At 49.8% G+C, this 22,618-nt stretch overlaps 3 protein-coding genes across 7 annotated transcripts in view; 2 read left to right on the forward strand and 1 right to left on the reverse strand.

The window, feature by feature from the left end:
* man1b1b (mannosidase, alpha, class 1B, member 1b) lies at positions 1–17,797 on the forward strand. Of its 4 annotated transcripts, none has more exons than XM_088940289.1 (15): positions 1–101; positions 656–753; positions 3,592–3,731; positions 4,605–4,713; positions 6,737–6,867; positions 7,070–7,227; positions 7,757–7,872; positions 8,202–8,387; positions 8,601–8,749; positions 8,980–9,168; positions 9,316–9,506; positions 10,905–11,025; positions 12,143–12,337; positions 12,921–13,052; positions 13,503–17,797. In XM_088940289.1, the coding sequence occupies exons 3-15, from the start codon at positions 3,627–3,629 to the stop codon at positions 13,704–13,706; spliced, it is 1,986 nt and encodes a 661-aa protein (XP_088796415.1). In that variant the 5' UTR covers positions 1–101; positions 656–753; positions 3,592–3,626; the 3' UTR covers positions 13,707–17,797. The 4 variants fall into 4 exon arrangements, with proteins under 4 accessions (XP_088796415.1, XP_088796416.1, XP_088796417.1 ...); XM_088940290.1 differs by having other exon boundaries at positions 28–101; positions 652–753; XM_088940291.1 differs by lacking the exon at positions 1–101 and having other exon boundaries at positions 117–753; positions 6,737–6,955.
* dpp7 (dipeptidyl peptidase 7) overlaps positions 17,768–22,618 on the reverse strand; it is a 12,338-nt gene continuing 7,487 nt past the window's right edge. Inside the window, exons 9-13 of one of the 2 annotated variants that reach the window (XM_088940294.1) lie at positions 19,948–20,066; positions 19,501–19,657; positions 19,345–19,409; positions 18,396–18,466; positions 17,768–18,069 (exon numbers count right to left, since the gene is read on the reverse strand). In XM_088940294.1, the coding sequence (XP_088796420.1) occupies positions 17,913–18,069; positions 18,396–18,466; positions 19,345–19,409; positions 19,501–19,657; positions 19,948–20,066 (569 nt within the window). In that variant the 3' untranslated portion in view covers positions 17,768–17,912. Of the gene's footprint in view, positions 18,070–18,395; positions 18,467–19,344; positions 19,410–19,500; positions 19,658–19,848; positions 20,067–22,618 lie in introns of both variants that reach the window. The other variant, XM_088940293.1, reaches the window with a different exon arrangement.
* The window catches only part of LOC148816294 (kelch-like protein 9), a 2,629-nt gene continuing 88 nt past the window's right edge, over positions 20,078–22,618 (forward strand). The window contains exon 1 of the mRNA XM_088904646.1: positions 20,078–21,813. Within this exon, the coding sequence (XP_088760772.1) occupies positions 20,761–21,813 (1,053 nt within the window). The 5' untranslated portion in view covers positions 20,078–20,760. The remainder of the gene's footprint in view (positions 21,814–22,618) is intronic.

A 22,618-nucleotide genomic window follows, 5' to 3' on the forward strand; every position in this document is an offset into this window, starting at 1 on the left:
GGGGAGGCGGTGCTGCTGGTCTGTAGGACGTGGTCGGGGGGAGCTGTTTTAACAAACGCTTTCCTTCTGCAAGCGAAAGCAGGAGACGAAAAACACCCGCGGTAAAAACTACGAATTTATTCACTCCTCTCTTTCTTTTTTTTTTGTCGGAAATTCGCTTTTGGTTTGCGGGGCAAGCGTGCATTTTTACAAAGGGTTCTCGTTGTCGACGGCGCAGCTGGAGAAAACCCTGAAGGTTTCAGTACGGTTAATGTAGCAAGTGCTCGGGCTAACGTTATTCTCTTTATTTTTTTCCGTTTTTTTTGTGACATCGGCGGCGAGATAGTGTTGAGTCTTAATGCGTAACGTTGTGTCCTCTCTTTCCCCCCCCCAAAAAAAGAGAGAAAAATGGACAGCTTGGAGTTTCCTCCCACCGAGCTTGTGATCGGGAAATAACAGCTGCCAGTCAGTGTCAAGATGTATCGTGTTTTCAAAGACTTGAAATGAGTTGATGTTTACAAAACAGGAAGCATAGCGGGGAGTAATTTTTCGTTTCGCTATTTTTTTCGTTATTATTTTATATCTTGTGTTCAGAATGACATTTTAAGACTCTTTGCCCCAGTCGTGTTTCTGTCACACTTGATGCGAGAGTGTGTCGCGTTGTTTTTGAAGACAGGCCTCATGTGACGCCGCGGCCTGTCCTGACACCTTCAGCCGGAGTAGCTGCAACATTCCTCGGTACCAGCAAGGAACTATCTGCGCCCCCCTTTGAAGGTACGGCGAATTTTATTTTTATTTTAAGAAGCAAGTGGACTTGATTTATACCGGCAAAGTATGCTCGTGAATTAATTACATGTTGTGAAATTGTTTTTGCCACAGTCGTACGAAAAGTACGTCTCTTGTGGCCTGAGCGTTTTACGGTCACGATTTTCAGCTGTGATTTTACTCGTTTTCGTAAAATGTACGATGCGCGTTTGTATTTCTTAAACGGAAGGCAAGCCGGTTATAATCAGACCACGTCGTTTTTCCTCTTTCCTCTTCCTGGCTGTAGCCTGTACTACACAGAGAGCCGTATGTGACTTGTGGCAGTTTTGTTGAAAACCCTACAAGTTAGTAACCGTCGACGTAACTACGTTATTTTGTTAAAAAATTTAAAGTATTGGTTTAAAATCTTGCCGTTCGGACGTTACAGCTCCTACGTGACGCTGTTCTCACATGAATACAAAACTTGCATCACGTCAAAAACACATTCAGTTGTTTTTAATGAACGGGTTGTGTCTGATACGTGTTTACCGACTCTGCGCTTTAATCTTCCTTAGAGACGAGTTAAATAATACTGTTTACGTACTTAAGATTTCTGACGGTTAATCTGCGATAGACCTCTGTTATTCAAAATAAGTCGGGTCATAAATAGCAGCCGAGCTCTGTGTAACCGTGTTTCCTTCGCGACAATTAAATAACTGAACATTTTTCACTTTGTGTTTAAAAATAATATAGGTCAAACCTGCCCTATCTTATTTATGTTGGCTTGTTTTCAGTGTGTTAACATCAAAGAACTTCATCACAATCTAGGGGAGGCTGATCGTCCCAGATAAGTGTGTTAGTACTTATAATGATCCAAAGATCTCATCCGGACGTCTCGGTAAGAGACCTTCAACGTCATGGAAGCCTCTTCCATGCCCCCACAACTCTGTGTGTAGAGAAGTGTGCCTTGTTCTCAATGCAGTTCCAGTCGCCTCTGGAGTCCTCTGTTCAGTTTATCTGTCATGTGTACAAGTGCGATGACATGCCCATTTGCATGCACGCCAAAGAAAGTCACACCAAAAAGATCAGAACAGCAACAGCAGCAGCTGCAGCCAAGCCACGCACAACCTAAAAAAAAAATCAGACGAGCAGAGTGAGGGAAATGAAAAACATCAGTGTGAGGTGGTTCCTTTTCCCCTGTGCTTTCAGTCAGGGGAAAGCTTTTCCCCTGTGCTTTCAGGTGGACTTTCTCAGCACCTCGGAGGATATTGAATATTTGTGTCGGGTCACGATAGAGAATCGTCTCTATTCAAGACTGAAGAGGTTCCAGGCAAGGGGGCCCCAGAGTTACATGCACACCCGGTGACACTCATTGCAGCAGCAGTTGGTGTCCTTGACTCTCAAAACTTCTCTCTAGCATCTGGATATAACAGGCCCCGAGCACATGTGGTGCTGATAACTACATTTACTCCCCTTTAAACCACTTCCTTGTTTAATAGAATGCACGGTTCATGAGTCCTTATTTTCGTCAGGTTTGGCTGAAGTATCCCATCTCCTCGTAATGGCCTAGGAGCCATTTATCATGTAATTTATCATTTTCATATGAATTTTGAAGACATCCAGCCACCCCTCACTGGAAACCTCGCTAACGGTACAGCGGGCCCTGCGTCCATCCAGGAACCCCTAGAGGGCAGCGGGCTGGACAGCCCTCCGGGAGGACGTCAGTCCACTGCAGGGCACAGAGACAACATTTAACACAGCCAGCGTGTCTCCGAGAGATGTGAGCACGGCAAACCACACACTGAGGACGCCCCAGGCAGGGATGAGATTTGCACCAGTGTCCCGTGAGGCATTTCGATGCAATGAAACAACAGGAGACAGTACAGGAAAAAGACAGCTTAGCTACTGGCAACGGGGAAAAGGAGGCCGATTCCACTGTTTTCTGAGGTCAAGGAAAGATGTCTGCATGCAGTGTCACAGGCTGTACAATGGAAACTGAAATCTGTACTTTTCTCTAAGTTATGCAGGCGAGTACAGAAATACTTTCTAAAACCTATATTTGTGATAGGGGTGAACTCTTCCTGGAATGCCATTTAACGTAGAGGCAGAATAAATTCTGTATTTACAGTAACTGGAGATGGAGATTTTTTTTCTGTTATTAGTTTCTTTTTCTTGTTTGTTTGGGTATCTGCTAGATAGTTCCAAACGAGGCCACAGCAGTGGGACGAAGTGACCTTGTAGTGCAGCTCCACGAGAGCTGGGAAGCAGTATGTCCAGCAGGTGAAAAGGAGCCAGGGCGAGGCAGAGCTGCCGCAAGCAAAGTGCAGGATTTCTGCTACTGGTCTGTGCGACCCTTTACTGTTGTTATGTTTCCTTGAGGGCAGCTGGTCACGTGGACACGTCAAGGGCCGTGTTGTTCGGAGGCGTCTTATCTCCAAGTCCCCAGCCTGGCCGCTGACCGCTCTCTGTGGTCACCCTGAGCCATTAACCTGACCTCCTCGTGCGCCGTCATGCGCGCGAGATTGAACTGCTGAGTTCTCGCTCTGCGTCTGTGTGCGGAATCGGTTACTGATGCACAGCTCACGCCGCTGCCTCTGTAATTCTACCGCTCTGAAGGCGAAGAGCAGCTTCTGACGGGCTGAGCTCTCCCGTAGTCGTGAGTTGCTGTGGCCAGGATCATGCCAAGATGTGTTGCACTGTTGACCTGTCCTTTGTCCTCTCCACTAAAAGGAATGAATAGCAATAGTCAAAGGTATGGCCCTTGGGAATGGGTGATGCTAGCCCTCCTGTTCAGCTCCATTGCAGGACTTGTTTTTCCAGTTTGTTCCATCAGGAGATTTAATACTCCCTCTTGTGTTCCCTCCCTAGTGCGGCGTCTATGACCCCCCCATCTGACAGAAGAGATGTACCCCCCGATGAGAAAGGATTTCATATCTTTAACCCTCACTGAGCAGGACAGCCGCAACTACAACAACAGCAAGAGCTGGCGCAGGCAGTCCTGCTGGAGGGTGAGTCTGCCACCTGCGTCTTGCCCGCTCTGGAGCGGGTGCTTCAGTCGGCCCCATTGCCAGTCTTTGTCAAGACTGATCCCGGAGGTTTTCTGTCATGTGCAGCAGCGCAGGCAGTCATCACAATTGTTTCTTCATATCGGTTTCAATTAAGTAAAGCAATGACCTGTGAAGTGACTTCGGTCTAATTAATTGAATCCTGAAGTGAGAGGTGCGTTGGCAGTGCCTGTTCCTGTTTTAGCTGAGAGCAGCCTTGGCATGTCCATTCCCTGTCCCTGGCAGTCCTGCTGCTGTTGTGTGTTTACCTGGCACTGTGACTGAAGCTCACTTCAATACTTCAGGGACGGCTGGAATAATAAACGGTGCCGTTGCATGAATGAATCGCATCAATATTTCCCTCTGAGACTGAGCTGCAGACCCTAGAGTAGTGTTAAATGGCTGATACATGCCTCCTGCCACACAACAGTATGAACGGGCATGTAGAGAAGAGCTTGCTGCATTGTCCAGACTTAATAAACTAGAAATAAGTCATCAATGTGTATTCTGTAAATATGCTATAAAAGCTTTTCCTAAAGAGTAGTGAAAACAGGACTATGTTTAAGGTTAACATTTAAAGTTAAACTTCCCCTTTTAAGGTTGCACTGTGTGCTACAAAGAGCAGGGTGTTAACATCATACATTAGACATCAGTGGGCGAGAGCAGGCTGCAGGAGAGGCCTGGAGCTTGGTGCGCGTGCTGTTGCCTGTGTCAGACCTGTGTGAGGGAAATAACAGCTGGCGAAGCTCAGCCCCCAGTCCTGGCGATAACTGTCGGTATCGGCTTGTTCTCTGTTCATGGCAGCTCCCCTTCCTTCCCCTCCCTCTCTCTCTGCAGAAATGGAAGCAGCTGTCCAGGTTGCAGCGCAGTCTCCTTCTCTTCCTGTTCGCCCTGCTGGTGGTCTGTGGCATCCCAACGTACCCGAACCTGGCTGAGCACTGGAGAGGTGGGGAGCGCGCACGAGTCCAGTACGAGAGGAAGCTGCTCAGTGTTGCCTTGTTAGAGAGCAAGTCAGCAGGAGGGACCTTGCAGAAACCAAGTTCAAGGTGGTGCACCAGTGCTTCAGATAAGGAGCCCACCGTTACTCCAGACTGATAAACACCTGTTTATGCCCTTTAACATCTGTAGTATTTTCTTTTTTAGCGTCATGCAAAAACCCGTCCAGCCCTGGTTACTTCAGCAGCTGCACAGGAAGTATTTTGTTTTGTTTGCAGCTGCCAGGACCTTGTACTGGAGCCCGCAGGACTGTCTGATCCACGTTGCAGCTTCATATTTGTTGAAACACACTTCACCTTCCCCCCCCTCTTCTTTTATATTTAAAATTGCCAAGAATGCTTTTCCTGTAAACCCGCCCGGTTTGGAGTGGGCAGCTGTGGGCTCGTGTGTCGCCTGCCTGCAACAGCGCGACAGAGGCAGGGAGCAGGGGTTCCTGTGGCTCTCGCTCTTGTGGAGCAGAGCAGTGCCTCCCTCGCTGACGCAGTCACGAGCCTGTGGGATGCATGCTGGTCTCTGGCCCTGCTGGGATTCAGTCCCGGACAGTCTCGAGCTTCGAGCACGCATGGTACCATCATAAACAGTGGATAACTCCGCCTCGCCCAATAACCAGGTCCTCTCTCGGGGGTTATCCTGTCTAGGCTTGAGAGGGGGGCGACGTCACTTGTGTAACTGGCTCAGTGCAGGAGCCCTGGTACAGCTGCAGGCACCTGGGTGGTCTCAGGGGTCTCTGTTTAGCTGAGAGTCCGACCAGTATGAGCCCTGATCCTGGTGGCACTGACCTTCTCTGTGCTCTGTTCTTCGGAGAATGTGGAGCACAGCTCCCTGGCCTCGAGACTCCACCATCGCAGACCCAGCTTCCTCAGACCCTCCGGATTCCCTGTCTCTCCTCTTACTGCAACAGCTGTACTGCAAGGATACTTTTGTAGCGGCGCAAAACTAAACAGTCGAACCATTTCTAAGGAAATGCTGATTGATGTGCACTGGGAGTCACAGCTAGACGAAAGATAAAAATGACACACAAAACTGCACTGCATTGGATAGAGCAGCTTCAAGTGCATTTTCAATCTGACTTTGTGTTTAGCTCAGTATTCAGTGCTTCCTTCATGTCAGTGTTATTTTCCCATTTCCTTGCAGTGAACTGTCTGAGGTATAAGCATCTCATCCTGCAGTAACGCATAATGCTTTGCAGTATTTTAAAATATTTATGCAGTTTCATGTCGAGACCATTAAAGGGGAACTACAGAGCTATTTTTATATTTCAGGCTTATAAAGAATCAGCATTGATGAGGGCATTTCAAACCACAATGAATGTACGCAGTAACTTGTAAAACCTCCAATTTACATCACAATGTAGGCAACAGTTCCAGGTATGCGCATGCAAGAAAACTTCTCGTAACGTGTGTGGCCCTATGACAAGTATAAATGAGCAAGGCTGTGAGTACACCTCTCTTAATCCAGCAGAAATATTGCTCTCGACCTCAAGACAGTTTTGCCAGCAAATACTACTTACTACTTACCTCAGCCTGCAGAACACATTGGAAACTTTGTGGTGAAATGCCTGCTGCACCACGTCTACTCATTCGCTCGTCCATTGCATTACCTCAGTCATCCCAGTGACGAGTGAGCAGGAGGATCTACATCATGGCACAGTTCTCACGGACTCTCACTCCTGCCTGCGGCAAGACCAGGGGCTTGCAACTCCAGTGACAATTGCGACAAGAAATTTGTAAAAACAATTCTATATGTCAGTGAATTTATTTTGTTACTGAGATTGAATAAGAGGCCTGAGAAATTTGGGACTGCAGCTCCCCCTTACGTTGGGATATAACAACTGCAGTTATTCCAGAAGCACAGACAGCTCAGCCGGAGCTGAAGCCCGCAGGTGTGGGAGGGCAGCGGGGACGGCGCTATTGCACTGCCAGGAGGAAAGCACCAGTAGTCCGTCTTGACGGTGTTGTCCTGTGTCTGTCCAGCCCTGACGGACAGGTCTATGAAGGAAGACGGGATCGCCGGAGGCCTCCATGACCCGAAGCCTGTTGTCCCAGGTGTCGTTCCCGAGTTGGAGAGGAAGATCCCGCTGGTCTTACCGGAGCCCCCTCCCTTGGTCAGTACTGGTCCCCCTGTACCCCACCTCCTGCAGGACCCGAACTCCTTCGCTATGCAGAGACAGGGCCCGCCTGTCAGTATTAGAGGTCAGGAAGGAGATCTGCAACTGGTGCTGACAGTCAGATTCACAGGCAGGCTTACTTTGGAATTGAAAGATATTTTTCCCTTTTCATCTCTTCCCTGTGCTCCGGTCCCCGCAGAAGCCCAAGAAGCACTTTTCCAACAGGCGGGGGCCTCCCGCACTACAGCACCGGGACCAGAAGAGGGGCAACGCGTCGGAATTGGAGGTGGAGGCGAGGGAGAGGGAGAGGCCGGCAGAGAAGGGCCGGGGAGAGGAGGAGGGAGAGAAATTGGTCAGGTAAGAACACTGGAGTAACCCGGCCGATACTGGACCTTAATTTCCACACACACACACACACACACACACACACCATTTCGGCTTCTTTATTGTGTTTTGAGGGGGGATGATGCTGCATGGTTTCCAGCTGATGACAGGTTCCGCGTGAAGGAACCCTGCAGGTTTCCCGCTCTTCCTGGGAGTCTTAAGTGTTTTACAGTAGGATCTTGAGGACTGGCTCTGCTGTGTAAGTCATCTGTAGAGCGGCTACGTTAAGCCCGTGAACTAGCCAGGACCTCATGTTGGATGCCAACAGCCACTGTGTCCTCCACAGGCTAGGGCTGTGGATCCCGGCTCCAAGGCTTTAGCTGCAGGGTAATTGAGAGCCAGCGCATGGCTGCTGGGGAAATGAACAGCACGGGTAGGGTCGCAGTCTTGTACAGGCGGAGACTAGAGCAACCGAGACTTTTTTTTTTTAGAAGACTAAGGAGAGGTCACGACTCAGGAGGTGAGTGTCCAAAGTGCAGACCCTGTGCTTCTCTCTCCACAGCTGGCACGGCACGATCATAGAAGCCGATCGGGCCTCGGAGCCGCCCCCCTCCGCCCGGGAGGACGAGGCCGCGGCCCCAGTCGCGGGGGGTGGAGGAGCCGCCCCGCTGGGACCAGGTGGGCACTCTTGTCTCCCTCCGCCGCAGCACCTGGGCACAGCCAGCACCCTCCCGGCATTAACCTGCGCCGACCGCGGTGGCAGGACTGAAAGGGGTGTCTGCAGCAGAACCGTGCAGGGGAGCCGAGTCCGTTGGGGACCGGTTCAGCCTAGGTTGTTCACCGTAGTCCGTACGGGAACCTGTAGCAAGGTGAAGGAATAAAAAAAAAAACGGCAACCTACAGCCTGAGGCAGCTGTGAAACGCAGAGGCGCAGCGCACCGCGAGGTGGTTGCTGTGCAGTGTCTGACGGCGGACACGTGGCAGCGCTGTCGGTTTGTGTGTTGCAGTGGCGGTGAGCGAGCGGCAGCAGGCCGTGGTGGAGGCCTTCCGGCACGCCTGGAAGGGCTACAGGGAGTTCGCCTGGGGCCACGACGAGCTGAAGCCCGTCTCCAAGTCCTACAGCGAGTGGTTCGGGCTGGGCCTGACGCTCATCGACGCCCTGGACACCATGTGGGTCCTGGGGCTGAAGGAAGGTAGGGAGGCAGAGCACCTCCATCCCAGAGCCGCCCGCTCCGAGAGCAGATAAAGCACTACGCCCGTTCGAGGGCAGATGCGTGGCCGCAGCCAGCGCAATAAGGGTGCGGTTATTTATTCTCTAAATGGTTTCGATATTTTGCAAGTTTCTGTTCAGGGTGGTGTGGAGGTGTGGTTCCAGCTTCCTGTTCTTCATCTTTATTTCCTGCCAGAATTTGAAGAAGCCAGGAAGTGGGTGGCTACTGAGCTGTCGTTCACCAAGAACGTGGACGTGAATCTGTTTGAGAGCACGATCCGCATCATGGGGAGCCTGCTGAGCACCTACCACCTGACGCAGGACAGTCTGTTCCTGGACAAAGCGGTAGGGTGGTTGAATTGAGGGCCTCCCTCTGTCCCCGTCTCCTGTCTCTCCCCTCCCTCCCGTCTTTTCAGTTTTAATGTCCCGTGCTGAACATTTCTCACATCAAAGAAACACGTCTTTATCTTCATCCTCTTGTAAGCTAGGTCATTTTTATTTAGGAATGTTAATCCTGTAATATGCTAAACCACCCATTCATATTCTCCCACTTCTTTTCTTCTTTGGCCCTTTAGAAGGATATAGGAGCCCGACTGATGCCGGCTTTCAACACCCCGTCCAAAATCCCGTACTCTGATGTGAACATCGGGCGCGGCACCGCCCACCCTCCGCGCTGGACCTCAGATAGCACCGTCGCCGAGGTGACCAGCATCCAGCTGGAGTTCAGGGAGCTGTCTCGCCTCACGCAGGACAGCAGGTACCAGGTGAGCCGCAGAGAGCCGATGTCCCCCCTGGGGAGACGGCTGTAGGTTCCCTTAGTAAGAGCCTTGGCTGACTCGGTCTGACCCCCTTGAAAGCGCACGCTGTAGATCAGTCTAACCCATCAGCTGATGGCTCGTTCTGCCCCGCAGAAAGCAGTGGATGACGTCATGAAGCACGTGCACAAGCTGGAGGGCAAACAGGACGGCCTGGTGCCCATGTTCATCAACACCAACAACGGGCAGTTCACCCACCTGGGCGTGTTCACGCTGGGCGCCCGCGCCGACAGCTACTACGAGTACCTGCTGAAGCAGTGGATCCAGGGAGGGAAGACGGAGACTGAGTGAGGCTCTTTCTTTCCTGTTCCATCGCAGAGCACAGGCGGTCGGTCACTAGGGAGGCCGGGACTCTCAAAATGAGCTCCCCCGAGAGGGCAGAAAGGGCTGGTGATCCGTTCCAAATACCCTGTTTTAATTGTTTTCATTGGGGGAAAAACACAGAGGACAGTATCAAGTACTGCTGCTCTTGTTCAAAAGAATTAAGGGCCTGGATTTTCAGTTGTTATTGTCACATACCCACCAAATTCGGAATCTCCAATCTTGATTTTCAAGTCTCTGCTCAAACCCCCTTTATTCTTGTTAAAAAAGTGACAGAACCGGAGTGCAGTACACTCCACTAGGCGGCAGCGTTGCCTTATAAGAGAGTGACGTGGGTGCATTGCCTCTGGAAAAATATGGCCTAACAGGATAACGATAGTCACAAATTTTTAATGGTAGATGACAAATTTTAAAACTGGTGTTATCTGGAATATCCAAGTATGATTTTCCTGTTTCCTTTTTTGCCCGGTCTTATTACTGCAAGGCCAAGCTGCATTTTGGCATCCTGTGTTACACTGTTGAAGTGAAGAGCAGGACTTGTTCAGACGATAACATCTGAGCGTGCGCCTCCCAAACTGCACGAGCTACTGTTTTGGGTGAAGCTTCTGTCCAAAGAGACTGACATTTGCATTCGTTTATACAGCTGTACGTGTTACTGCAGGAGCAATTCAGGTTAAGCACCTTGCTTAAGGGTTCAACAGCAGTGGGTTTGAACCCACAGCCTTCCAGTTTCGAGTCCGGAACCCTGACCACGGCTCTGCCTTAGAAACCAGGAGTGCTGTGTTCTTGTAAGATTTGACACTCCTCCCCAGCACACCAGCTTGAACTTGAGCGATGCTTGTAGAAGACCCCCCCCATTCTCTTTCTTGACACCTTGTCCCCCCCCCCTCTGGGACTTGACCCCAAACCTCCTGGTTGCAAGTCCAGGGCCCTCAGTGCCGCCGCCCTGCAAATATCCCACAGGCCCTGGGAAACATTCCAAGGCCTCCCTCGAAGGGATTGAAATGACACCGCGTGGAAGTTGACAAAAGAAGCGTCTTCTGTCCCACACCCCTTTTGTATTGTTTCCTTGCTCGCAGTCGAATTTATAGTTCACTGTTGCTTTGTTTGACTAGAACACCACCCGGTGTTTGTATCGTTCTCCCCTGCCCGGCCCCTGGCCTCAAAAACCTCCTGTCCTGTTCTGGAAACTGGAAGGGTGTGGGTTTTGTGCCCGGGATTCCTGTAGTTTGACTCGGCTGGGTGAGCTCGGGTTAGCGCACGGTTTGTAAGCGGGAGGGGGTGGAGTGTTCGGGGGGGGGGGGATACTTGCGGCCGAGAGTTACGGGACGTTTTCTCACCCACCCCGTTCACCTGCTGCCCAGGCTGCTGGAGGACTACGTCCAGGCGATCGAGGGGGTGAAGAAGAACCTCCTGCGGAAGTCGGAGCCCCGGAAGCTGACCTTCGTGGGGGAGATGTCGCACAGCCACTTCAGCCCCAAGATGGTGAGGCCCTGCCCCGCCCCGCGGATAAATAAACGCAGCGAACTGCTGAACTGCTCTGTCTGCTTGTCGGGCCGGCCGATACGGCCGTGGCTCCGTGCGCGTCCTGTGAACGGGCTGCTCTTTCATCCAAAGCGACGGTGCGCTTGTCGTCGTTACTTACCGACAGCCTAGCAACCAGCAACCCAGCAGGTCGACGCTGCTCTCTGGACCCTCCCAGGGCCGGCCAGCCGCAAGATGCCTATCAGCCTCTTCTTGAAGTGGGAACAGATAAAGTGTACAGCATGTTCTGTCCTTTTGTGCTGAAGCCAAGAGAAGTAGGATCTGATTAGGCACTATTGTCCGCCAGTAGCTCTTTTTGTTACCTTGCTGGGAGCAGTGCTGATGAGTGGTCTGGAGAAGTCTAGCGTGTGCTGGGTCTGCTTGGCGATTAGTGTTGCTGGGACAACGCTCTAACAGGTCATCTGTGTTGAGCAAGCTCCTACAGAGAACAGGTTGTCTGTTATCACTCAGTATATTTGAGACCTTACCTTAATTGCACGTTAGCTGCTGGCTTGCTGTGGAAGTACCCCTAGCAGGCGGTTAGTTTGCTACTCACTGACCTTGATAGCTTTGCTGTAGATAATGTCTTCACAGAAGCATCTGCGCTATTAAGACTCTGATAACACTATTTATTAACGCTCGCTTTCAAAAGGCCGAAAGGTACAAGGTGCTATTTGGCTGTGAACTCCAATAATTGCAGGTTATGTTCCTGACACATCCACTGCATCAAAAGGAGGACATACAAGCCTCCTCGGTGCGACAGTCATACAAGACGGTATCGTCTGGTCCTTGTCAGAATCCAGAGTGCAGAGGCCTGATTCCCTTGCCTTTGGGTCCTGGCAGTAGATGTCAGTTCTCCACAGTGAGGCAGCTATGCATAATGATGTTTACGAGGCCTGATCAGTACCACCTGATCTGATATGGTGGAGTTTACAGCAGGATAAACACAGCTGGCTCCTCCGCTCCTGGTCAGGTGTGTAAATGCACCTATCGCTCTCACCTCTGTGACCGCACTGTGGAGCATGAAGAGCTGCTTTCCCATTTTTCGAACCTTTCTCCTGTTTCCCGCGGGCTCCAGGACCACCTGGTGTGTTTCCTGCCGGGCACCCTGGCGCTGGGAGCCCACAACGGGCTGGCAGAGGAGCACATGGAACTGGCCGAGCAGCTGATGGAGACCTGCTACCAGATGTACGCGCAGGTGGAGACCGGCCTGAGCCCCGAGATCGTCCACTTCAACCTCGTGCCCCGCAGCGGCAAGGACGTGGAGGTCAAGGTGGGCGACGCGGACCCTTGTCGCCAGGTGTCGTGGGTCCGAGCCTGAGGCCCGTCACTGTCTGACTGACCGGGACAACCAACAGGCTTAGGGAGACCAGTCGCATAAACTTCTGCTGTAATTAATCCCACAAAGCTAATAATTAATGGAAAACATGTGAATTCATTTTATTTTAATAACAGGGAGCGGTGTACCGTCAGAGGTCTAATGTCCCGAGTCAAGGAGTCTTACCAGAAACCTTCTCGATCACATCTGCTTCCCTGAGTTCATCTCGCCAGTGTTGCTTGTGTGGCCTCCTGGAGAGTGTCTGGGAATGCGTGTTATATGTAGAATAGCAACCAAATCTCTAACCATAGCCTCAGCCCTAACCTAAGCTTGTCCCGTTACCCTTCAAGCCGAGTGCAGCTCTGAACCTGGTCTCTAAGCGTACCCCTAGTGCGTGCTTGTGCGGTAATGCTGCAGTGTGCAGGGCAGCACGTGGCTCTCAAGGTGTGGCAGCCCTGACTCTGCTGATGGAGGCCGTGCGAGTGCAGGCCTGGTGTCGAGCAGTGTGGCTGAGACCTGCTCCCTTTCTCCCCGGCAGCCTGCGGACAGACACAACCTGCTGCGCCCCGAGACCGTGGAGAGCCTCTTCTACCTGTACCGGTTCACCCGGGACAGGAAGTACCAGGACTGGGGCTGGGAGATCTTCCAGAACTTCAACAAGTACACCAGGGTGAGCAGGCCTCTGCGCTCCAGCCTGTCCTCTTCCCTCAGATCGCCGTTTGGTCAAGACCCGAGCGCTGCTGTCTCCCTGTCCTGCTCAGCGGACATCCTAACGCAGAACAACGTCAAATATATACCGTTAACTAGTAGAAATCTCCATGAAGCAGCCTTTTAACTTGCTAGTCATAGAAGGTGGTTTAAAAGCCTCTTTCAGATTGTACCTCGCTTCCAGCTCTTCAGCTATTGCAGTGTCGTACCTCAAAGGAGTGAATAGCTAAATCAAGTCATGAAGTATTGATTTGTTTTAAAATGCCGGGGGGGACTTTGCTTCAGGTTGGCGTTGAGATGTTGTGAGTTGGGCCCAGTCCTTGTCTAGCGGTGCCCAGGATCTCTCTTGCAGTGAGAGAAGGGCCCCGGTCTGGTACCAGGTGTTCACTGTCCCTCTGCTTGCTCTGTCTAGGTGCCAACAGGAGGGTACACCTCCATCAGCAATGTCCGCAACCCCGAGAACCCCGACCCCAGGGACAAGATGGAGAGCTTCTTCCTGGGCGAGACCTTGAAGTACTTCTATCTCTTGTTCTCTGAGGACTTCGACCTGATTAACCTGGACAAGTACGTTTTCAACACCGAGGCTCATCCGCTGCCCATCTGGGCGTCCTCCTGAGAGCCGGAGGCGCGGGGGAGCTTGTGACCCGTAAAAACCTCAGGGCTAGGATAAAACTGAGATGTTTTTTTAAGCCATTAAGGTGTCATCCCCAGCCAGTTCTGCAGCACACACAGATTACTGTTTTTTATTCCAAACAAAAGCGCTGACTCTTTTTTTTTTTTTAGAAAAAAATGATGTTGTAGGATTCAAGGCTTCAGGACCAATATGTAAAGTTTGTTTTTTCCTAAAGTCTGGCATTGCGATCGGCGTCCCCGGGGGGATATTTGGTCCTGGTGCCGACCACCTTATTTAACCCTTTCACAAAATCCGTAAAGAATGAGGCCTGTCTTTCCTGGGGTGAAGACCTGTACTGATAAAAGAATCTTTCATCACGTCTCAGAAACCTGGTTTTCAGCGGTGCAGAGTGAAGCACGGAGCCAAAATACAGATTGATAGCCAAAAGGTTGTCTACGGCCAGTGAATACCTTGTCCCAGTGTGCATGACAATCGTTACCATCTATAAACCGTGTCTCAAAGACCTGCTGCCCCTGCACAGGGACCAGGGCAGACATGAGGCGGGTTCGTGGGCGTCCAACCCTTAAAGACACAGGGCCCATTTCTCTGGCGAGCCCGAAATTTCTTTTTGCACACGTGCGCCCCAGCTGGAAAGAGGACATCTCTCTCTCTCTCTCTCTCTCTCTCTCTCTCTCTCTCTCTCTCTCTCTCTCTCACCCCCACCTCCTCCTGCCTGGGTGTGTGCCCTCGTGACGCCTGGGGGAGTGCAATGAGGCTGGATTTCTGGGCTCCTGCTTGCAAGCCGGTGCCGGACGCAAACGGGACAGCGCGCGACTCAGGAGGTACCTATGGTTTTGTCCACGGAGGACTTCTAATTAACACTGTGAAACTCTTGTGTTTGGAAATGCCAAGCACCTGGTGATGTATTTCTTTTTCCATTTGCTTTTGAGGGGTGTAGCTCAGCTCCAGCTTGTGTTTCTCATGGAGTGCTGTATATTCTAACAGGATATAGGGTAGCACATGTGTCTCTAGGCCAGATCTTTCTAATCACTCATTGCGGACCACACTGCATACGATAGCTCAAGATTATTTATTGCCATGTGTTCTGTCATGAGGTTTATTTATAGGCACATGTTGAATGTATTTTTTTCTACAAATGATTCTGTGTTTTTTGAATAAGCACTTTTTGTCTTGGGTGAACACAAGAAGAGTGACTTTTTCCAAATCCGGGAACGGAGACAACCCATGTTCTCTGCAGCCATGCAGACGGCGTCACGGGCTGTGCGTGCTGGAGCAGACACATGGATAAGATGGTTGTGGACTTTGTTTCTTTTGAGAAGCTCTGCCGTAAGTGGTGACTTCAGTGCGGAGCCTGCTTGCTGTTGGAGTGGTTGTTTGCACTTTATATTTATTGTGCAGATGGTCAGTCTGATTTCACATGCCTATTTCGCTTACAAATGGAATTTCTTAAATTATCTAGTTTCTAATGTTAAGGTGTTAAAACTTTAGTTTGGTAGATTGCTGCTGCTCACAACAATAGATGTGATCTTGGCACAAAAGGTTGTGATTTGCTTTATAATATATGCGTCTCATAACATTGTAGTTCATTCCAGTAGGATAAAAGAATTGCATAGATGTAGCTTGTAGTCCTAGTATTGACCATGGACAATTGTGAAGACCATATTTCCACTGTACTGTATGTCTTTGGCTTTGTGGCCTAATGCAGTTCTCAAACCTGCCAGGCTCCTTTGGTGAAGGTGACAGGTTATATTATATATTATAATGAGTGATTGCCAAATGACGGGATTTATGGTATTTGTTCACCAAGGAACGTAAAAATGCCAGAAGAAAGACTTATTTAAACATTCTTCTTTTTTCCCCCACTGTATGCACGGACACTAAGTGGCTTTAAGACTACTGAGACCTAAACTATAAAGAAGAGTAAGTGTTTAGTAAACTGAGAGGAGGCATCACCGGGAACAGAGTACAGTGCAACGATTATTATCTATTGCACCTCATGTTTTACTCGATCTTGGTTCCTATGCAGGGTGCGGAACTCGTGAGACTTCTTGTAATACAAGAGGAATATAACTTCCCGATCTCAAGGATCGCAGAGCAGAACCTTGTTTTTATTTGAAACGCCAGCTGGTCTTTTGGCACAGGAGCGCTTTCTCTTTGTGTTCCCCTGCGTGACAGCTTTATAGAAGCAACGTGGATTTTTGTAGTTTTAATGGTAAAATATCCCTGTTGCTTTAGACCTTGCGCTCGAGTAGAATACATGTTTGAGATTTTGACAAGAGTTCAAATCGGCTTTACTGCACAGAAGAGAAGAATCATGCTGTCAGACAGCTCTCTTATCTACATTGCATTCAGAACAAGTTTAAATATCTCACCCTGCTGACATCAGTGTTAAGTCTGAACACAAACTGAGCTTTTCAAAACCAAGGGCCTCTCGGTATGCAGGTACCTGCAGGATACAAGTACAGTCCTATGCAGAAACCAGCTCTAACTTTTAAACTGCTGCAAAGGTGGACATTTTTACTTGGTTTCTCAAAACCATTTTGTGGTGTTTTATTTTGTCTTGCTGACAGGTGTCCCAAGAGAGCATTTGTAAGGAGAGTCCTTTCCTTATTGTGTAGCGTAGGACTGTGAACGTCTGTGTGTGCTGTGCATCATGGTGAACTCTCCACTGCTGGGTTAAAATGATGAACTATGAATTTATTTGTATACATATTATTAGAAATCCCACGATTTACGTGAATCCAATACAAACGTCCATGCAGTGTTTTCATACAGCACATAGCAGTCACACAAAACATTGGGGTTGCTGTGTACTTTCAGTAAAGCTGAGTTAACGGTCTGTGTTTAAGCAGAACCCCTTAAAATACTGTCATTGTCAAAACGGGCAACACTTGTTGGGAGAAATGTTTTCAGACACTTCCAGTGTTTTCTTGGAGGTTAGGGCAAGACCCACGAAAGAGTTGTTCATTTGAAATAGCAGCTATGTTGTTTAAGAGGGTAGGTTTTTTTTGGGACGGGGAGTGTGTTTAAAATTGAAACCTTTTAGAGGGATGCATCCTTTCTGGCCATGTCCTGTCCTGTTGAGGAAAGTCTTTCTCTGGATCCCGGTTACTGAATGTGCCTTCCAAGCCTTCATGCCCAACTACTGGTTTTGTACAATATGATTGTTTTCCTGGGCTTGGTCTCTTTGACTTGGCACAGTGCGGGTAACAGTCGAGGTCATCCCACGCTTCTGTGGCCCAGTAGTCCAGGCAGATGTCAAAGGTTGAAGTGAAGTGTCTTTGTTGGGAATTAGTTTTTTTTGGAGGTGGGGGGATGCTTGACTGTATTGCAGAACTGTAGCCATCCCTAAGTGTACACTTAGAACTTAAGCTTCCCTAACGTGTGAAATGCACATCTTTTATTTTAGATATTTTTGTTACACCCGCTACAAAAACAACATCCTGTCTTGGTAAACGGCTTTGTTTTGCACCTAGGAGTATGTTCGCAATATCGGCTCAAGAGGAGCTAGATTCATAAACTTAAATTCACTCCGTTAGGTTCGAATTCATAATGGGTTAAGGTTCAAGGTCACTTGTGAACAATTTCATATGCACAGAGCCCTTGGGTGCCACTTCTGGTCCTTCCAGCTCGGTTCATCAGCTGAACAAAACCATTCTGCTTGAGTATCAAAAACCAAAGAGCTGTGTTATTTCCTGCATTTTTGTTAAAAACAACTTAAAGCGTGCTTTTGAAAAAGTGGCCTCGAAACAGTCACTTTCATTACTGATGAAGGGCATGATATTTAAGATATCTCGGAGGACTGTGCTTGGTTAACACTGGGATCTTTCCTCAGCGCTGTGTCTAGCTGTGTGAGCTGATACTTTGTTCATAGCAATGTGTGCAAAAGGTGCATTATCTGGACATGTTCCTGTAAAGAGCTGACTCTTATTTATGGACATGAAGGCCGGCGAGCGCCAAGCTCCTGGTTAAGCTATCTGCTGCGGCACAGTTTCGCTCTTTGTAATAAACCCTGTACAGAAATGTTGAGATTTGGTAAGCCATTTTGTTCTGTAATAAAACAAATCAGAGCCATTTTATTAATTTTTCTTATTACATTTTTATACTGCTACAATGTGTTTTTCACCACCCCCCAAAAAAAAAACATACATGGTCTCCAGTTCTTAAAGTTTTTTTACATGGTCATTTTTAGTTTTTGCCAAAACAGTACTTGCAGTGCATAGAGGTTTTGTGCCCAGTTCCAAGAAACTTTTTCATCCTTTCGATTTTCACCCACTCCGCAATGATCTTGGCCTCTGTCCTCCGCGCTTCTCTCACAGAAACAGGATCTGCAGCATCAGAACCTCTGAAAGGATGCATTTCAAAAAGAAAAATTTCATTTAGCTGCTAGTCCCGTCTATACATGCGTCCACCCTGCACAAAGCAAAAGCACCTCACTGCCTGCCATGAGAATCCCCCGTTTAGAGGGGAATTAAGACTTGGAGGCATTCAGTCATCCTCCCACAGATGGCAGCTTCTCACCATTGGCTCCTCAGCCAAGCCCGTGTCTGAACCTGCGGTTCCTCTTGTACTGAGCAGGATTACTACTGCAACAACACGTCATCAGTAGGGTAAAACGTAGAAGTCAGAAGTGTTCGTTGTGATAGTAACTGTATTTCATTGTGGCCTTACCTTAAATCGAAGTGGTGAGCCCCGTCAGGAATGTTAATGGCAATCAGGGTAGGACTAAGGGAGTTTCTGATCTAGAATGAGAAACCAAACCAGACTGGTACTGTCATGTGCTTCCCATGCCTGCAGTCTTCCACAGACAGGTTCCGTTCAGGACAAATCAGTTCTCGTATTATCATTAGCAACACCTATTAGCAACTCGTCATAAAATCTATCATCAATAAAACACTAACAGCTAGCCACTGAGATTAAAAAAAGTCTTGATGAAATTCGATGTAGAGAAAGTGTTTTTGAAAAATGACCGCAACAAAAAAAAGTCCATCTTAATGTTTGATAAATAAAATGACCAAAACAGTTTACAATCAATACTGGAAAATACTTTAAAAAATGTCATGTTACTTAGGAGATTTTAAAATAACGGGTCAATGAGTGTTGGACCACAGATAACTACACAGCTCAAATCTGTCTTCCACACTGTTCATGAGTTTACAAAAACTTTTTAAAGACTAGTCTAAAGATTTGAACATGAGTGAAAAGGAAAGAAATGGCCATCATGAATAACTGCTGTTGGTTTTACATGGTAGTGAACCTCGAACACATTCCTCCCATTTACAAGCATTAGTAAGAGAGACACTTTGTTCTTAATTTCTGATTTTGATTTACATGGCAGCTCACACCACCTTGCCTCCCCTGTAAATCTAGAACTACCTGTGTAGCATCCTTCCCAAAAGTGTCTCTAGACACTCAAATCCCGGGCCTGTATAAAAGTACAGTAAAGTACATTTTAAAGCACGGGCTGAAAACGTGGTTGAATGCAACGCCCTTGAATCGGTCAGGAACAGGGACTCCCTTGATTCTGCTGAAGGAAACATCTTCTGAGACACCAACACGGGGGGGGAACTGCCAACAAGCTGTGATTTCACTGAAGTAACAATCAAACTGTACAACTTACTCCTCCATCGGCCCAGGGGTCCAGATCCCCGTTGGAGAAGATGATGTTGCTGGCGGAGGAGAGAGCTGTGGGCGAGCAGAGCCGTGTTAGAAGGGCACCAGGCTGCGTCACTCGGCGCAAAGGTCGGCGAGCAAAAAAGCCCGTCGCTCCACTCACCGTCGCCCCAGAACTGGGTCCTCAGCCAGCCGGGCCTGGGAACCACACCCCACCTGTCCTTACAGTACTTCTCCCGGTCCTGCTCGGTGAACGGCATCTCGGGGAACATGTCCGTCACGTTGTTGCTTTCGTAGCACAGCTCTATTTCCGTACACGCCTGACAAAGAAAAAAAGCGAGGGGGGGGGTAAATTATCCATCAGATCGACTTCCACAATCCACACCATCCTAGGAATTCCATCGAGTGCCTTTAAAATTATCCGTTCGGGCCCGAGGCGGTTTTTGCCTTCTCTTACAACTGTTGGCATGGTGGGGATATTATTGTGAAAGAAATGGTTTGTAAGACTTGCCCTGTGACAACGTAAGCTGCCAAATCTGCTCTGGCTGGATGTAGTGCAGAACGCTACATTTGCGAACACGCACTGTGTGGCCGTTCTGCTAACACGTGCCTGGTAATCCCACGCGAGGCTGTTGGAGCCGAGCCCGCAGCCCGTCGGGTCAGCGCACTCGACATACAGGGTGTAGAGATCGTAGCAGCGCAGCTCACCGGTGGAATTGTAGACAATACCTGAAAAGGGAGAAGACATTAGGCCGATGATCATCTCCGCGAGCTCAACGCAATAACATCTGCGGTAGATTTTAAATCTGCCAATTCACTTGATCACGTCTGAGCCTCGTGCTTTTTCAGTGTAGCAGCGCCCCATACAAACGCATACCATTGTGAGTTTTTGTTTCACCAAGATTGCTGTGCACAGCAACGTGTTCTCCTTTTTCCACGACCGTTCAAAGCCAGTGAACCCAGAACTCACAAGGGCTAGGACCTCTGGCGATTATTAATAATGGGACGACTGCGTGTAGGAATCCATTGAGGCCAGCAGGCCAGTAAACAAGCACTGCAAGTCCAGACAAGTCAGAGCTGAAATTTAAAACCAGGCTATCAGTGGTAGGTGTGTGGGGGGTCCATTGAACCTTGCTGTGACAGCTAGGACAGAGGAAACACTGTTTGTTTATGGTAATAGAGCACACTGATAAGGGCCCCCACGCAGCAGAGTAGAGTATTCACTGCATCTCCACTGGTGCCAAGACTACAGGAGCTCACACAGTGGGGAAAACAGGACGGCACGAGAACGGGCTCACTGTGGCATTGCTGAGAAAAGCCTGGGAGATCAGATCAACACCTTTTCAGACCCTCTTTTTTTGAACCACTGCACTACCACCTCCCCCTGATAGAAGATCTAAGCTCGCAATTAAAGGGCCTTAAGATGGTGTCCCGGGAGCTGAAGGGCACCGAAGGGAAGCTCCTGACGTCCGACGCTCACTCCCTGAGGATTCTGGAAGGAGCCCGCAGCCTGAGGGAGCAGGGAGCCCTGTGCGACGTCACGCTGGAGGCAGAGGACGTCCGTTTCCCGGTGCACAGAGTCATCCTGGCGTCGGCGAGCAGCTACTGCCGGGTCCTCTTCACGGCCACGGACGACGTGCCGAGCGTGGTGCCGCTGAGGGACGTGAGCGCCCGGGGGCTGGGGCGGGTGCTGGACTTCGTCTACACCGGCCGGCTGGAGCTCGGCCTGGCGACCCTGGAGGAGACGCTGAAGGCCGCAGAGGCCCTGCTGGTCCGCGACGCCGTCAAGCTCTGCTTCGGGTTCCTGGATGAGGCGCTGGGCCCGGACACCTGCCTGGAGATCCTCGGCATCGCCCGCAGGCATGGGCCCGAGGAGCTCCGGCAGAAGGCGGCGCGGTACGTGGGGGCCCGGCACCAGGCCCTGCTGCGCGACCGCGAGGAGCTGGTCAGGCTCGACGAGGAGGTCCTGAGGGGGATCCTGGAGCGCAGCGACCTGGGCGGGTACAGCGAAGCAGAGCTGCTCCGGTGCGTGATGCAGTGGCTGCAGCACAGCCCCGCCAGGGCGCAGCATTCCCTGGACCTGCTGCGGAGGATCCGCTTCCCCCTCATTCCCGCCGGAGACCTGCAGGAGCTCCTGCAGGAGAGCCCCCTGCTGAAGACGGACTCGCACTGCTTCAGGCTCCTGCAGGAGGCGCTGGCGTACCACGCCCAGCCCTACGCCCAGCCCGCCCTGCAGGGCCCCAGCACGCAGGTCCGCTGCGGCTCGGACGGCCTGGTGGTGGTGGGGGGCAGGACCGCCGACAACAAGGTGTGCAAGGAGGTCTGGGTGTCGGACGAGAGGTGCGCCACCTGGAGGAGACTGGGTGAGCTGTGCAGCCCCCTCTACAACCACTGTTCTGCAGTGCTGGGCGGCTTCCTCTTTGTCCTCGGAGGCCAGCACAAGTTCGATCCGGCAGGGAATCAGCCAACGAACGAGGTAGGTTCAAAGGATCCTCTACAGCCCTCCTCTATGCTTGTGTCAGTGCATTAGCGAACAATCCACAGTCCAGCACTCTTTGAAGCAATAATTCTGACCTTGTCTTGGCCAAAAGGCTGAGAACCGATGGTAATACCATGTATATGGTACATCGCACAACGCTTCATCCACCCTCCTTTTTTCTAGCCCTGCTGCTTGTAACAGATTCCTGCTCAGGGGAGGTCTGCTCTCAAGTAACTAAAGAAAAGAGTAAGACAAGGAGGGATTGCTTGTTTCAGCATTATTCCAGCTCAGGGAGGGTAAGGGGTTGTGAATAATAGAAACTACAAGATGCTACAATACCTGAAATAATGGAATGTGAATGACTGTTGTGTGTTAAGATTGGCTTTTTGCGAGTCTTTTTACTAACACAACCACAAGGAGGGGGCGTGTTTGGAATATACTGTATGAAAAATGCCGCAGTAAACTCTGGACAACAGAAAGCAAGAGGCGATCCACGTTGTCTTTTGCTGAAACATGAATAATACTGGCGTGTGTCTGTAACGAGGTAAGAAGTGTTTGTCAGTGTCTTATAAGCAAGTTACCATCAAAGGGCAAGGAAAGTAATAGAGCAATTGAAACGCATAGATTGAAAGCACTAAATACTATGAATTAATGTTCCTCATACATGTAGCATGCAATCAGCTTTCTCCAGTTATTTGTAATTGCTTCCTAAAATATTATGAGGCAATTCAGAAGACATGAAACGAGTTAAGATATGGCTCTTTGGAGCAACGTTTAGGGAGAGCAGTTTGCCCACAGAGCT

Source organism: Atractosteus spatula, chromosome 23 (assembly GCF_055471065.1).
Source record: "Atractosteus spatula isolate fAtrSpa1 chromosome 23, fAtrSpa1.hap1, whole genome shotgun sequence".
In the NCBI taxonomy this organism is placed as follows: Eukaryota; Metazoa; Chordata; class Actinopteri; order Semionotiformes; family Lepisosteidae; genus Atractosteus; species Atractosteus spatula.

Excerpts from the sequence above, each read along its gene's own strand:
- man1b1b (XM_088940289.1), top strand. The coding sequence starts at position 3,627 with ATGTACCCCCCGATGAGAAAGGATTTCATATCTTTAACCCTCACTGAG. Across the intron at positions 12,338-12,920 it reads GCAAGGACGTGGAGGTCAAG|CCTGCGGACAGACACAACCT; the intron begins GTGGGCGACGCG and ends TCTCCCCGGCAG. Across the intron at positions 13,053-13,502 it reads ACTTCAACAAGTACACCAGG|GTGCCAACAGGAGGGTACAC; the intron begins GTGAGCAGGCCT and ends TGCTCTGTCTAG.